General features: G+C 41.1%; 1 protein-coding gene across 5 annotated transcripts in view; it reads left to right on the top strand.

Moving 5' to 3' along the window:
* The window catches only part of LOC126092013 (beta-TrCP), a 116,497-nt gene that overhangs the window by 81,574 nt on the left and 20,214 nt on the right, over positions 1-14,709 (top strand). Inside the window, exons 7-11 of one of the 5 annotated variants that reach the window (XM_049907397.1) lie at positions 1,878-2,140; positions 8,235-8,345; positions 9,570-9,648; positions 13,096-13,283; positions 13,365-13,389. In XM_049907397.1, coding sequence (XP_049763354.1) covers positions 1,878-2,140; positions 8,235-8,345; positions 9,570-9,648; positions 13,096-13,283; positions 13,365-13,374 — 651 coding nt within the window. In that variant the 3' untranslated portion in view covers positions 13,375-13,389. Of the gene's footprint in view, positions 1-1,877; positions 2,141-8,234; positions 8,346-9,569; positions 9,649-13,095; positions 13,284-13,364; positions 13,390-14,709 lie in introns of those variants that run through there. The other 4 variants (XM_049907406.1, XM_049907431.1, XM_049907415.1 and 1 more) reach the window with 4 other exon arrangements.

Here is a 14,709-nt window from a genome sequence, read left to right as displayed (position 1 = left end):
TGGTTTTAGTGTTGTTCAAGAAAATGTAAAGAAGTGACTGTTAACCCCACCCATTCCATTGCTCAGACCACCTCTAGTCAAGACTTTGAGTATGTTGTTCATGGCACTTCTTCCTACCACTGTGCAAACAGTTTGGGACTGCATGAATTTTTTCCCCTACTTAACATTTTTTGGTTTTTGTTGACTGGGCTGTCTGTTTACCAGTAAGGAAATACTGCTGCTACTTAACAGAAGCAATAATTTCCTGAAAACTTACAGCCAAGAGAAGAAAACAAGCACATACTATTTTGGAAAAAGCTATTGAAGGTTGTGCAAGAGAGCTCTTTTTATAGAGAACAAAAAGTTTCTCTCTCTCTCTCTCTCTCTCTCTCTCTCTCTGTCTTATCTCTATCTCTCTTTTATCATTACTTTATTTACCATTTTACTATAACTCGTTTTAGCTTTCTTTTTATTTTGATTTGTGATCAATTTCGTCTTAAAGTACATAGTGTTACAAAGTTGTAGAATTTGTACATCTTATCATTTACAACAACAAAAAAATATTTACTTTGTCAAAAATAGGTGGTCCCGGTCGCCTACGGTGGACTGAATGGCAGAGTGGTGACCTCTCCAGTTCTCAGGATGTTAGGAAATGGCTGTAGAAGCGTCAGAAACGCCAAAGAAACATTATTAACTCATAACTTCTTTATTCCTGCCGAGTACAATGTGGCTTGGTGATATCAACGACCTTCCCCGAGTCCTCACTGACTCGTAGCGATGACACCAGATCCGGGCCGCGTAGTCTTGCTAGCGCAGCGCAGCGCCGCGTGCTGTGACGTAGCTGAGGAATGCCCTTACATCGGCCGCGTGTGGATGGCGGCGTCCGGCTTGCCAGTGGACAGCAGGTGGCTCCGGGTTGGAGTCCCCGGCGCTGTAGACACGAGAAGCGTTCTCGTAGTGCGGAGTGTAGTCTATCCCACCCCGTCTTCTTCCCTGCTCCTCCTGGTGGCTCATCTGCGGTGGACGGGTGGAATGGGCTGCAGTTCCCCAGCGTCGTCGGCTCACCCGGTTGTGACGGCGGATGCACAGGTCCTAGGCCCCACACGATCTCAACGACGGCTCACTGATGTGGTCAGCAATGTTCGGTGAGCGAGTCTGCCGCTATGTCTGCTAATCCTGGGTTGATGATTGACAGCGGCAGCAGAGAGGACCAGAGCTGGTACTGTCGCCTCACGTCTGCTGCTGGATGGGCCGCCTTTACTGCAAAATCTCCTTAATAAAGATTACCATGTCGATCACCGAGCTGAGCGCTACGCAGCGACCCAGTAGACATCTAACTGAAAGTCTAAATGCGAGTGTGAGTGCCTTGTTGCTATCAAAGCTGGCGTATTTAAAGGAAGCACGAGCGACTTCCTGACGTCATGCTCATTTGTAATGACCACATTCGTTCCACTTAGACTGCTGATTCATCTGTCGTACTCGCCCCTTAGGTGTTCTTGCGACAGTGTTACGTGTTGTTGTGGCAGACTTACGCGAAGTTGTGAAGTGCAGTACAGCTGATGCTATACCTCTGTCTTTCACTCTACGAAAGTCTCCGTCTAACACAAACCGGCGTGTTAAGAAATTCTCTCTCGCCTGTTGTGCGTAACCAGGCCATTGCCCCTGCATGACAACACATTCCATACATGCACAATCCTCTTAACTGTTGCCTAACCTATTGCCTCTGGCTCTCGGCATAGACAACAAAACTTTGACAATATTCCACGTTTCTAACTCTTTACTATTCCGTGACACTACAATGCTAATAAAAAACTCATAAATTAAATTTCTGAGGTTGCTGCATCATTCATCACTGCTTTGGTGGACTGCTATATTCATGAAAACTTCTCTCTTTCTAGGATCGCTCCATCGCTGTTTGGGACATGACATCTGCAACGGAGATCATGCTGAGGCGTGTGTTAGTAGGTCATAGGGCAGCTGTGAATGTTGTAGACTTTGATGAAAAATACATAGTGTCGGCTTCTGGTGACAGAACTATTAAAGTGTGGAATACATCAACGTGTGAATTTGTGCGGACTCTTAACGGTCATAAACGAGGAATTGCGTGTCTACAGTATCGAGATCATCTTGTTGTCAGTGGGAGTTCTGATAACACCATCAGGTGATGTTACTTAGGTTTTGGATTTAGTTTCCTTTCTGTAGTATGTATTTCTGTCTGATTATATTTTAGTGATATTTTGTGAGTATTTTCTAGTAATTGGTAAAGAGGTCTTAAGGTAAGAATGAAGGCAAAAAAAACTTTAAGTAAACATTTTTGAATTTTTTGCTTGATGCCCTTCCTCATTATAAATTTTGAATTGCTGTGGGAGAAATTACTATTATTTCAACAGCGCTATGGAAAGTGAGATTCCATGATTATTTTTCATTTTCCTGATTTGTGATAGGTTATTCAATTTTGTGCTAAAATACATAGTTCTAAGCAGCCTGACCTTCAGTGGCATTTATGTTACCTGCATTTTCCTGCAGCTCTGAGGAATGAAGATTTTGATTTTGTGGTTTAATACCTTCTAATCTAGTGCTTCTGTGTCAGTTCTGTTTTACTCATTTATGATAGTGACTAAAGTGTGGGCCATTTACTATTAATAATCCATCTGTTGCCAAACTTCTGTGCACAATTCTCAAATTCTCAGTGCATTCTTGGTTATTATTCTTGTGCTTCGTCCCCCCCTCCGCCCCTGCTGCCTCTCCCTTGCTCCCTTAATTCTCACTGCAGTTAGTTTCCACATAGCCGGGTCATCAGTGTAACACATTCTGTGGAAATGGTTTCAGTGTTTCACTGCTGTTACTTGTGGAACAGAAGATAGTGAAGTGGAAATATATTGTTCCATATTTGGCTCCAGTGTAGAGATATAACTAGGTTGTCAAAATGCAATCAGCATTTCTCTGTGCAACACTGAGGAAAAAGAAAAAACTCAGTGAGTCTTGAAATTCCAGGGAGGAATTATTTTTGCCCAGTTTACTGCACGAGTTAGGAAACGTGTCTTCTTATGTTTACTTTGTAATTTTATTATTGTTGCAGTCTTCAGGGAAATTAGTCAGAAATTACGAGTCTGTTAAACTACTCTATAATCGCAAGCTGCAACATTGTCACGAATAAAACAGCAACCCACTTATACAAAAAGTTTCCTTCAATTTACGTTTATGGTCACAAACTTTTTGTTAACAGATTACCATCATCATATCTGTTTTATAAAAACAGAGTCCTAATGTACTGCAGCCATAGTGGCATCGTGGAATGTTAAATGCAGAATCAGCACCAGCATCGCTTTTTTTGAACAGTACTGCTACTGACGACAATTTGTGCATGTTTTTATATATATTTGATGATGCTAGTGCTGATTTTGTATTTAACATTTGACGTTGCCACTATGGCTGCAGTTACATTAGGACTCTTGTTTTTTATAAAACAGATATGATGATGGTAATTATAGACCGAAACTGGTAATCTGTTAAAAACAAGTTTGCGACCATAGATGTAAATTAAAGGAAACTTACTTTACGATCTTTTCAATGTGAAGGGGGTGACTCAATAAACGTTGATGGAAGTTGCCGAAGATGAGCAATGCTGGCCTACCTATTAATACAAGTGAGTGAGCACTTTTGAATGGCTAGGGAATGTCACGCCTGTCCACAGTGATACCCCACTCTCACACTCACTTGCATACAGGCTGTGAATTTGCAGTCCGTGCGTGCGTGCGTGCGTGTGCGCGTACGTAGTGTGCTTCCTTACTGCAATGTGTGGGGCAGCATGAGGCGGCTTGAACCAACACGGAAAATATCCCCTTCTTATTGACTGAGGCAGCGCACACTGGCAGCCAGGTGGTGGTGCCAGTGGGCATAGTCTCATAGCTGCTGGCGAGATGGAAGAGAGATTCTTTGCCTGCTTGTGGCGTACTGGTTAGCAACGTTCTACACCGACAGAATTGAGACACATGTTCTGCAATCTTTCTTAAGCAAATTTACAGAAGTTATTTGGTAAAAGAATTGAGTTTTATGTTGCTTGTAGCGGTAGTATAGGTCAGCTTCATGGTGAAATGCTCATCGTCTCCCTGATGCTCCTACTTATTGTGGTATTCACATTTAAGTAAGACACTGCGTGAAACTCAAAAAGCTTGCAATGAAAAATGTGGGTTGCTATGGTTTTGTGTTTGGTACATATTACACCATATGGTGTTGCATATGAAATTTAGCTATCATACTGAATTTGTCACAAGACCACTTTGAGAGGTGGTCTCTCTCTCTCTCTCTCTCTCTCTCTCTCTCTCTCTCTCTCTCTCTCTGTCTCTCGGATATTCCATTTTTAAAACATAATATTTTACTTCTATGTTCCTGCATGCCATTGAGGTTTTCTGTAAGCTATTAACCTCTTTGTTGCCAGTAGCTTGTTTAATACAACACTGTTTAACAATTATGTTGCAATAACTACTGCAAGTCCAGTTTGTTCAAATTACACTGTGTTTTGGCAAAAGAAGCAAAATTAAATGTGTCATGAGAAAAACATAGCCGTTACTCATAATTGATAATGCTTCTTCGAATGAGGAAAGGTTAACAATTCAGACAAAAATAACATGCCAGTTGTGTTGCACTTTGGCAGAATAATTTAACTTGTCTTATTTTTAATTATGAGCAGCTGAAGTGGAAATTTAGCAGTGGGTTTTCTCCCTGTTCTTCATCTGAGAAGTCTGAAAATAAATTGCAGAAAATGTTGTACCGTCTTTCTGTTTCTATCCCCATTCAGAGTGTAGTGGTGATCTTCTTCATCTTAATTGTCATTTGATGTGTTGAAGATAGAATAGAGAAAGGCTGCATTTTTGCTGCAGAGTAAAACTGACTTGGTAAAACTCTTTTGTAACTCTGAAGCTGTGAACACAATGACAACTTGCAGAACCTTGCCAGCTATTAGACTGTCAGAATCACTGGCGAATTAAAAGATATTTGTAGTAAGATGATTCATTGGCTCACTCTGTACATGGATAGGAATCGGAAGATGGTATGCTACTTGTTCCACTTTTTGACTTCTTAAAGATAGAGTGTAGAAATAAAATACTTTGAAAAGTTTCTTCCAGCTTTTCATTGCTAAAGGTAAGCTGGATTTTAGAATACCCCAGAAATTGCAATATAATGGGCAGATTTATTTTTATCCGACATGTTACACTTTTTCGCTACAGAAGTGTAAACAGTGATGAGTTTTGAGCATGCATATGGTTCATTTATCTAGATGTCACATTAAATTTTGCCTCTTTTCCCAAACTTCTCTTGCAGTAGCTATTGCCACAGAATGTTGAAAGAGTGTCATATTAAACAAGAAATAGATGATAGGAGAGGTCAATACCTTACAGAAGTTCTCATTGTGTTGGATAGCAGTAACAAAAGAAAAGAAATTTCACTTTTATTTTTATACTACCAAATTGTTTTTTCACTAGCTATTGATGACTTTCTAAAAAAATTACGGTAGTGGATTGAAAAGAATCTTAAAAAAGGTATACGGCTTCAGCTCTGTCGATGTAGATAAGAAAGTTCCAAATGTTAACCACATGGCAAAATACTCACTTCCCATTTTGATACCTGGAATGGTATGAGATATAAGGTATGTAATGAATATTTCATTCTCTTGTGCATGCATTTGGAAGTAAGCGTGCTACATAAAACCCATTTTCTCAAGACTGGAGGTAGAACAATTCACTTTGTTAGCTAAATTTCATATGCAGTAACATAAGGTGTGTGTGTGTGTGTGTGTGTGTGTGTGTGTGTGTGTGTGTGTGTGTGTGTGCGCCCCATATTTTTCATTGCAAACTTTAACTTCGCACAGTGTCTTACTTAAGTGTGAATATTGCAATAAGTATGACCTTTAGAAGATAAAGAGCATTTCACCATGAAGTTGGTACAGAGAGCTCTAAGTACCATAATTTTTATTTTTATTTTCTCGTGCAGATTTACAGTTTCGCAGTTTCATCAGCGACCAGCAGTAACATCCAGTATTAAAATATATCTTCAATTTTTGTTGTACGTAATCACATGCTGTGGTAATATTTGATGAATCTCAGATATGCAGCATATACTTTTTCCATAGAAAACATGGAAACTGGACCACTACAAAGAAATTCTAATTCCAAAAAGCACTCCAATGCTTGTTGGGCCCATTAGTGCTTCTGTGTTGTGACGAAGCTGTATAGAGTGGTGGCACCTATTTCCTGAAATAGTTTTGATAATTTTGAGCATTTATTGCTAGTTTTCTTTTATAAGTCCGCCCATCTCGTAAATCCACAATGATAGTTTTCTTGAAATAAAAGTTGATATGTGTGGAATGGAGACACCGAAAAACACAAATTACATTCTTAACAATCTGGATATTATATCCTGGACTTTCCATTGTTTAAATTATAATCTTAAGATTTTTGCATGTCAAAAATGTAATATTGACTTTGTAACCTCCCCCTCACTTACCGACCTTAATGACAGTGAAAAATTAAACCGCGTGTACCTAATGGAAATTTGGGAAAAGCAATCGTCACCGAGGTTAATTTGTCGGTAAAGAGGGAGGAAAGGGTTACATCTAAATGAAAGGAAAAATGCTAATGAAACTGGTGGAAATTAATTTTGAAATAGGGGTAAAGTTAATAAAGAAAGTAAATGTGCGGCCGTTACGTTAACAATCAACTAGCGGTAATTAGATATTTGAGATTTGGGGGAAATTACGGTCGCCAGTTCTAAGGACAATTACTATAGTAACTGAAAAAGAAAGGTTATTACACATATAATTAGCACTAGAAGCGTGGCAACTGAAGGTTGACACGTGTAGTGTGAAAACTGAAAGTTTGTCAGAAGTAGTAAATTTCGCTACACTCTGACTTAATTTAGCAAAAGAATTAATAAAACCGAAAAATCGAAAGTTAATTTAGTGACTGAAGTTAATAGTGAGCTTTCTTTCTGAAGCACATCGAAATTCAGTGAAATACGGTTAGTCTTGGACTACCTCAACAATCATTTCAAAAGCTACTTGAATCTACGCAATTTAGAAATAAGAGATTTAACTTTGAACTTGAATTAAATGATTCTGAACAATTAACAATAGTAAAATTTAGTACGTACCAAGCTGAGCTGCAGTCACAGGTAAGCTAAAATACGGTAACAAAACTCGCACTCTTAATTTGTGCTTGTGTAATCTAAATATTGTAGCCAGCTATGAATACCTTAACTGAACTTTGAAATTAAAGCGGTGAAATAGAATGATGCTGGCGTTTGAATTTCAACGACACTCGGGTTCGTTCCGGAAAAGGAAGGGACCCTGCTTGGTAATGCAATTGGGACAAAGAGCAACAAACGTTCATGCTAAGTTGCTGTAATTTTGTTATGCAACAATTTTAAAAGTTTGAAAAGCTGAGGTCTGCCATACAGTTCTAAAACTTTACGTGCTTCCAGTCTTCCTTGTTGGTTGATTGAAGGTTTGAAGCCGTCGATCAAGGAGGTGGCGACAGTCACTCATTGTCGGCCGTCGCTGTTGCAGAAGCTGGATGTTGGTGCGCCTTCTTCTCGACACGGTTGCCAGACGAAACGGGCTCTTGATGTGCGCCAGCTAATGCTTCCCGTCCGCGACACCATGTCAGAAACTATCATCGCAAGTTGAGCGCAATTACATGCTGCCAAACCCCGAAAGCGCGGCAACTCGTGGGAGCTTCACACAACACACCTGCTCCACTCGCTACTCCAGCCAGACTCCTCTGCCCGCGCTCCACGCGGCCGAGTTAACACTACCAAAGATCCTACACACTTTGATTCTTCACACGACCTATCGATGTAATCGTTCAATAGCAGTTTTCCCTAGGCAAGACCCAGCGTAAAATTACAAATAATATTTACGAAACAAACCAATTATACATCGACATAAATGCATAAATATATATATATATATATATATATATATATACAAATAGTAAAACAATTACAATATGTAAAGACACAGAAATGTCATGTGTTCAGGTAACAAAAATAAGGAAAACAAATTTATAGTACAATAGATGGAAATAGGAGGATATGCATTTCCGGCGTTACAACTTCACCACTGTAACATGTAATGTGTCTTTGAGAATTGTGCTGGTGTGGATTACTGAAGTTTGACAAAAGTTTGAGATTATGAATGTATTACCTACTGTTTTTTAATTAGACCAACATTTTTTATTAAAGTATGACTGTTACAGACTCTGGGACATCGAATGTGGAGCCTGTTTACGTGTTCTTGAAGGCCACGAAGAATTGGTTAGGTGTATTAGGTTTGACAGCAAAAGGATTGTCAGCGGTGCATATGATGGGTAAGTAATAAATGCTCTGTTATTATATACTAGGTGCATGTCAGTGTGTGTCAAAATGATTTGAATAGTGTGTGCATTGGGTCAGTGTTGGAGAAATGGTTTCTTTACTCCAATTTTTTAAGATAATTTGATTGAGGGTTGCGATAAAAATTGTGTAATTTACTTTTATGTTGATTGGTGTGCTTTGTAATGGGAAGTTTCACCATACAGGGCTATTACAAATGATTGAAGCGATTTCACAAATTCACTGTAGTTCCATTCATTGACATATGGTCACGACACACTACAGAAAAACTCATAAAGTTTTGTTCGGCTGAATCCGCACTTCAGGTTTCTGCTGCCAGAGCGCTCGAGAGCCCAGTGAGACAAAATGGCGACAGGAGCCGAGAAACCGTATGTCGTGCTTGAAATGCACTCACATCAGTCAGTCATAACAGTGCAACGACACTTCAGGACGAAGTTCAACAAAGATTCACCAACTGCTAACTCCATTCGGCAATGGTATGCGCAGTTTAAAGCTTCTGGATGCCTCTGTAAGGGGAAATCAACGGGTCGGCCTACAGTGAGCGAAGAAACGGTTGAACGCGTGCGGGCAAGTTTCACGCGTAGCCCGCGGAAGTCGACGAATAAATTGGTTCATGCCACAACTGGAGACCGACAGCGCCAACTTCATCTTTCAACAGGATGGTGCTCCACCGCACTTCCATCATGATGTTCGGCATTTCTTAAACAGGAGACTGGAAAACCGATGGATCGGTCGTGGTGGAGATCATGATCAACAATTCATGTCATGGCCTCCACGCTCTCCCGACTTAACCCCATGCGATTTCTTTCTGTGGGGTTATGTGATAGATTCAGTGTTTAAACCTCCTCTACCAAGAAACGTGCCAGAACTGCGAGCTCGCATCGACGATGCTTTCGAACTCATTGATGGGGACATGCTGCGCCGAGTGTGGGAGGAACTTGATTGTCGGCTTGATGTCTGCCGAATCACTAAAGGGGCACATATCGAACATTTGTGAATGCCTAAAAAAACTTTTTTAGTTTTTGTATGTGTGTGCAAAGCATTGTGAAAATATCTCAAATAATAAAGTTATTGTAGAGCTGTGAAATCGCTTCAATCATTTGTAATAACCCTGTATTTATGTAACTCATGATTATTATTTTTTTTTTCACTGCATTATTACTGGAGTAAATCTAAAGTGTCAACTATTTTTTTTCCAGGAAAATTAAGGTCTGGGACTTGGTAGCTGCCTTAGATCCTCGTGCTCCTGCAAGTACGTTGTGCCTACGAACTCTTGTGGTAAGTTAAGCCAAGATGGCCTGCACACTGTTGAATTGTAAACATTATCTCTCCCCCCCCCCACACACCCCTTCCTCTCCCTCCTTCTCTCTCTCCCTCTCTCTCTCTCTCTCTCTCTCTCTCTCTCTCTCTATATATATATATATATATATATATATATATATATATATATATAAAAGAAAGATGATGAGACTTACCAAACAAAAGCGCTGGCAGGTCGATAGACACACAAACATACACACAAAATTCAAGCTTTCGCAACAAACTGTTGCCTCATCAGGAAAGAGGGAAGGAGAGGGAAAGACGAAAGGATGTGGGTTTTAAGGGAGGGGGTAAGGAGTCATTCCAGTCCCGGGAGCGGAAAGACTTACCTCAGGGGGAAAAAAGGACGGGTATACACTCTCGCTCGCGCGCGCACACACACACACACACACACACACACACACACACACACACACACACACACATATATACAGACACAAGCAGACATATTTAAATATAATAATAGAAGGAAACATTCCACGTAGGAAAAATATACCTAAAAACAAAGATGATGTGACTTACCAAGAATTTTGTGCCACGAAGAAAAATGATCCTAATCCTACCACTAATGATCCAACTCCCCAAGACACTATCCAAATTGAACCCTGCCTGGAACAGTTCCGTCCTCCGTCACAGCGGGACCCACCTCCTCTTCCTTAAAATCACCCTCTCCAAACCTTCCAGGAATTTCTGACTTCCAGCCTTGCCTCTCAATCCTTCTTAAAAAACCTTAATCCGACTCCCAACATCACCACTGCTGAAGCCCAGGCTATCCGTGATCTGAAGGCTGACCGGTCCATCGTCATTCTTCCGGCGGACAAGGGTTCCACGACCGTGGTACTTGATCGTCGGGAGTATGTGGCTGAGGGACTGCGTCAGCTTTCAGACAACACCACATACAAAGTTTGCCAAGGTAATCCCATTCCTGATGTCCAGGCAGAGCTTCAAGGAATCCTCAGAACCTTAGGCCCCCTACAAAACCTTTCACCTGACTCCATCAACCTCCTGACCCCACCGACACCCCGCACCCCTACCTTCTACCTTCTTCCTAAAATTCACAAACTCAACCATCCCGGCCGCCCCATTGTAGCTGGTTACCAAGCCCCCACAGAACGTATCTCTGCCTACGTAGATCAACACCTTCAACCCATTACATGCAGTCTCCCATCCTTCATCAAAGACACCAACCACTTTCTCGAACGCCTGGAATCCTTACCCAATCCGTTACCCCCCAGAAACCATCCTTGTAACCATTGATGCCACTTCCTTATACACAAATATCCCGCACGTCCAGGGCCTCGCTGCGATGGAGCACTTCCTTTCACACCGATCACCTGCCACCCTACCTAAAACCTCTTTCCTCATTAACTTAGCCAGCTTCATCCTGACCCACAACTTCTTCACTTTTGAAGACCAGACATACCAACAATTAAAGGGAACAGCCATGGGTACCAGGATGGCCCCCTCGTACGCCAACCTATTCATGGGTTGCTTAGAGGAAGCCTTCTTGGTTACCCAGGCCTGCCAACCCAAAGTTTGGTATAGATTTATTGATGACCTCTTCATAATCTGGACTCACAGTGAAGAAGAACTCCAGAATTTCCTCTCCAACCTCAACTCCTTTGGTTCCATCAGATTCACCTGGTCCTACTCCAAATCCCATGCCACTTTCCTTGATGTTGACCTTCACCTGTCCAATGGCCAGCTTCACACGTCCGTCCACATCAAACCCACCAACAAGCAACAGTACTTCCATTACGACAGCTGCCACCCATTCCACATCAAACGGTCCCTTCCCTACAGCCTAGGTCTTCGTGGCAAACGAATCTGCTCCAGTCCGGAATCCCTGAAGCATTACACCAACAACCTGACAACAGCTTTCGCATCCCGCAACTACCCTCCCGACCTGGTACAGAAGCAAATAACCAGAGCCACTTCCTCATCCTCTCAAACCCAGAACCTCCCACAGAAGAACCACAAAAGTGCCCCACTTGTGACAGGATACTTTCCGGGATTGGATCAGATTCTGAATGTGGCTCACCAGCAGGGATACGACTTCCTCAAATCCTGCCCTGAAATGAGATCCATCCTTCATGAAATCCTCCCCACTCCACCAAGAGTGTCTTTCCGCCGTCCACTTAACCTTCGTAACCTCTTAGTTCATCCCTATGAAATCCCCAAACCACCTTCCCTACCCTCTGGCTCCTACCCTTGTAACCGCCCCCGGTGTAAAACCTGCCCCATGCACCCTCCCACCACCACCTACTCCAGTCCTGTAACCCGGAAGGTGTACACAATCAAAGGCAGAGCCACGTGTGAAAGCACCCACGTGATCTACCAACTGACCTGCCTACACTGTGATGCATTCTATGTGGGAATGACCAGCAACAAACTGTCCATTCGCCTGAATGGACACAGGCAGACAGTGTTTGTTGGTAATGAGGATCACCCTGTGGCTAAACATGCCTTGGTGCACGGCCAGCACATCTTGGCGCAGTGTTACACTGTCCGGGTTATCTGGATACTTCCCACTAACACCAGCCTATCCGAACTCCGGAGATGGGAACTTGCTCTTCAATATATCCTCTCTTCCCGTTATCCACCAGGCCTCAATCTCCGCTAATTTCAAGTTGCCGCCACTCATACCTCACCTGTCATTCAACAACATCTTTGCCTCTGCACTTCTGCCTCGGCTGACATCTCTGCCCAAACTCTTTGTCTTTAAATATGTCTGCTTGTGTCTGTATATGTGTGGATGGATATGTGTGTGTGTGCGAGTGTATACCCGTCCTTTTTTCCCACTAAGGTAAGTTTTTTTAATATATATATATATAAAATCTCACACACACTCCCCTACCTTTGGTTTTGTTTATAGGCTTTGATGGCAATAATAAATTTTGGTTTCAAAAGACTGTTTTTAGGCTAAAATAGGGTTTATGGTATCTGATGTGTTACACTCTTATTTACATGGACAGAAGCACAAACATTACAGAATTTTTAAGTTGTGCCTAACTTTTGAAGAAATTAATTTGGTGAATATTGCAGCCAACTAAACTAAAAATTTAACCATTACTGTTCCTCCAACAAATTCAGTGTGCCAGAACTTGTGATTCTACATTCCATGCTGTAGGCAGTCACGTGTATAATAGTTTTTGTAAGGTCCTTGGTGGAATATAACTAATAGAGGGCATAAAAATGGTTACATTTTCAGTCTTGTGTGTTTCTGAACCTTCTCATGATCTTTTCCTAGTCTTTCATTTGTAGTTTAAAGAAAATCATCTTTTGTATGTGCTCTCAATTTTAACAGAAGCTAAAGTTTACTTAGAGAATCTGTTTCTATGTAGATAAATGGCTGGTAATATATTTTAAAGAACAGTTTCATTGATCTTGAGTTTTGCTTTCTAGGAACATACGGGAAGAGTCTTCCGCCTCCAGTTTGATGAGTTCCAAATTGTTAGCAGCTCTCATGACGACACCATTCTAGTGTGGGATTTCCTGAACTGCAACCCGCCAGAAGGAACGCCCCAGCAGCAAACGTCTATGGTGCACGTTGACATCCGCTCTCCAACACGCACGTACACTTACATCTCAAAGTAATTATGTACAGTGATGGCTCTTCCAGACCAGGACACAATCAGGGCTGTAGTATGTTAAAATATTTTTTTTTATTTCAGACTGTCATAATTACATGACCAAGATGTACAAAGAAAAAACTGAAATATTATATAGACATGTGTATGGTCCCTGTTGGTCTGTTTTGAAACTTAGTGATGGCGCATTGGTGCAACGTACCTGATTGGGTATATATGAATTTTTAACAGTATTATATGTTCAGTCAGAGGTATCACTTCCCAAGCAGACTGATTCCTTCACAGTGGCTACAAATAAAGTGAACAATCTCTTTTATTCAGAGACAGTATGTACTAATGGCATAAATGGGTATTGAACATAAACGTGGTCCCTCTCTCTGGTTCTGTGCGCGCACTTCTCCTTGTTTTCACATATATATTTGTCAGTTGCTGTGTGGTCAGTTAATTTCTAGGTTGCTACTGTTATTTTGACCAAAACTCCTTAAGGTTATTTTCTTTATTGATCTCAGTAAGGTACAAAAACTTTCAGTGTGAGTGGCAGATGTAGGAAAATTCAACCCAAAGAAGGATCAGTTTGTGGTTGATTAGGTGCAGTGCATAACACACACATGAGGCCAGTGTACAGTCATGTGAAAAATGTTCATTTTAATAGTTTGCAGAAGTAAAGATCTCCCAACTTTGAAGATGCTACAAAATCATAAGACAGAATTACTGTCCAGTACTCGTCTTTGAAAAGTGAAGTATTAATACTGCTTATAGGACCACATAAAAGTACACATTATTGTAGTGTTCAGAACTATTAGTTATTCATCTTGGGGTTAAGAGACAGATAGGTTGGGGAGGATTAAATAGGAATGGCAGGTCACTTCAGGTAGAGGGAACCCATTTTTCACACACTAGATTCTGCTACATTCTGAAATAACACAAACCTCAGATAATCAGTTACCAAATATGTTCTTGACTTGTCTAAACTGTGTCAGCTTTTAAGAATGCAAGAGTCAAATGCCATAAGCTCTGTGTTGGGGACTCGGAAGAGTATTTCTTTTTAAGCTAGTTCAGAGCACCTTGTATTGTCACTAGGGAAAAGTCTCTGAGCATAATGTTTGTATTTGTGTGGTAGTCTTGTAATGAAAAGGCATAAAATTCTGCCATTGTAGACTACATTGTGCCCGTAGTAAAGCACTGTCAGGGTTTGTAAGATACTGTTTGCCTTAATCCAGCAAAATGAAAAAATTTGATGTGGAGTAAAAGAAAATGTTGGGTGCCACTAGGTGCAAAAACCCCAACTACAGAATCTCTGAAGCTAAGTACAGTATATGTGGAAATCCCCCAAACAATAAACATACATCTATGTTAAATTAAGCTAAAGTGAAGGATGCAAAATTTGCTGAATTACTGAGATCGTAAGTTACTGAATAATGTTTACATT

This window comes from Schistocerca cancellata, chromosome 1 (assembly GCF_023864275.1).
Source record: "Schistocerca cancellata isolate TAMUIC-IGC-003103 chromosome 1, iqSchCanc2.1, whole genome shotgun sequence".
Lineage (NCBI taxonomy): Eukaryota > Metazoa > Arthropoda > Insecta > Orthoptera > Acrididae > Schistocerca > Schistocerca cancellata.
Note: the sequence above shows the minus strand (reverse complement) of the source record. Positions and strands in the feature narration are given on the sequence as shown.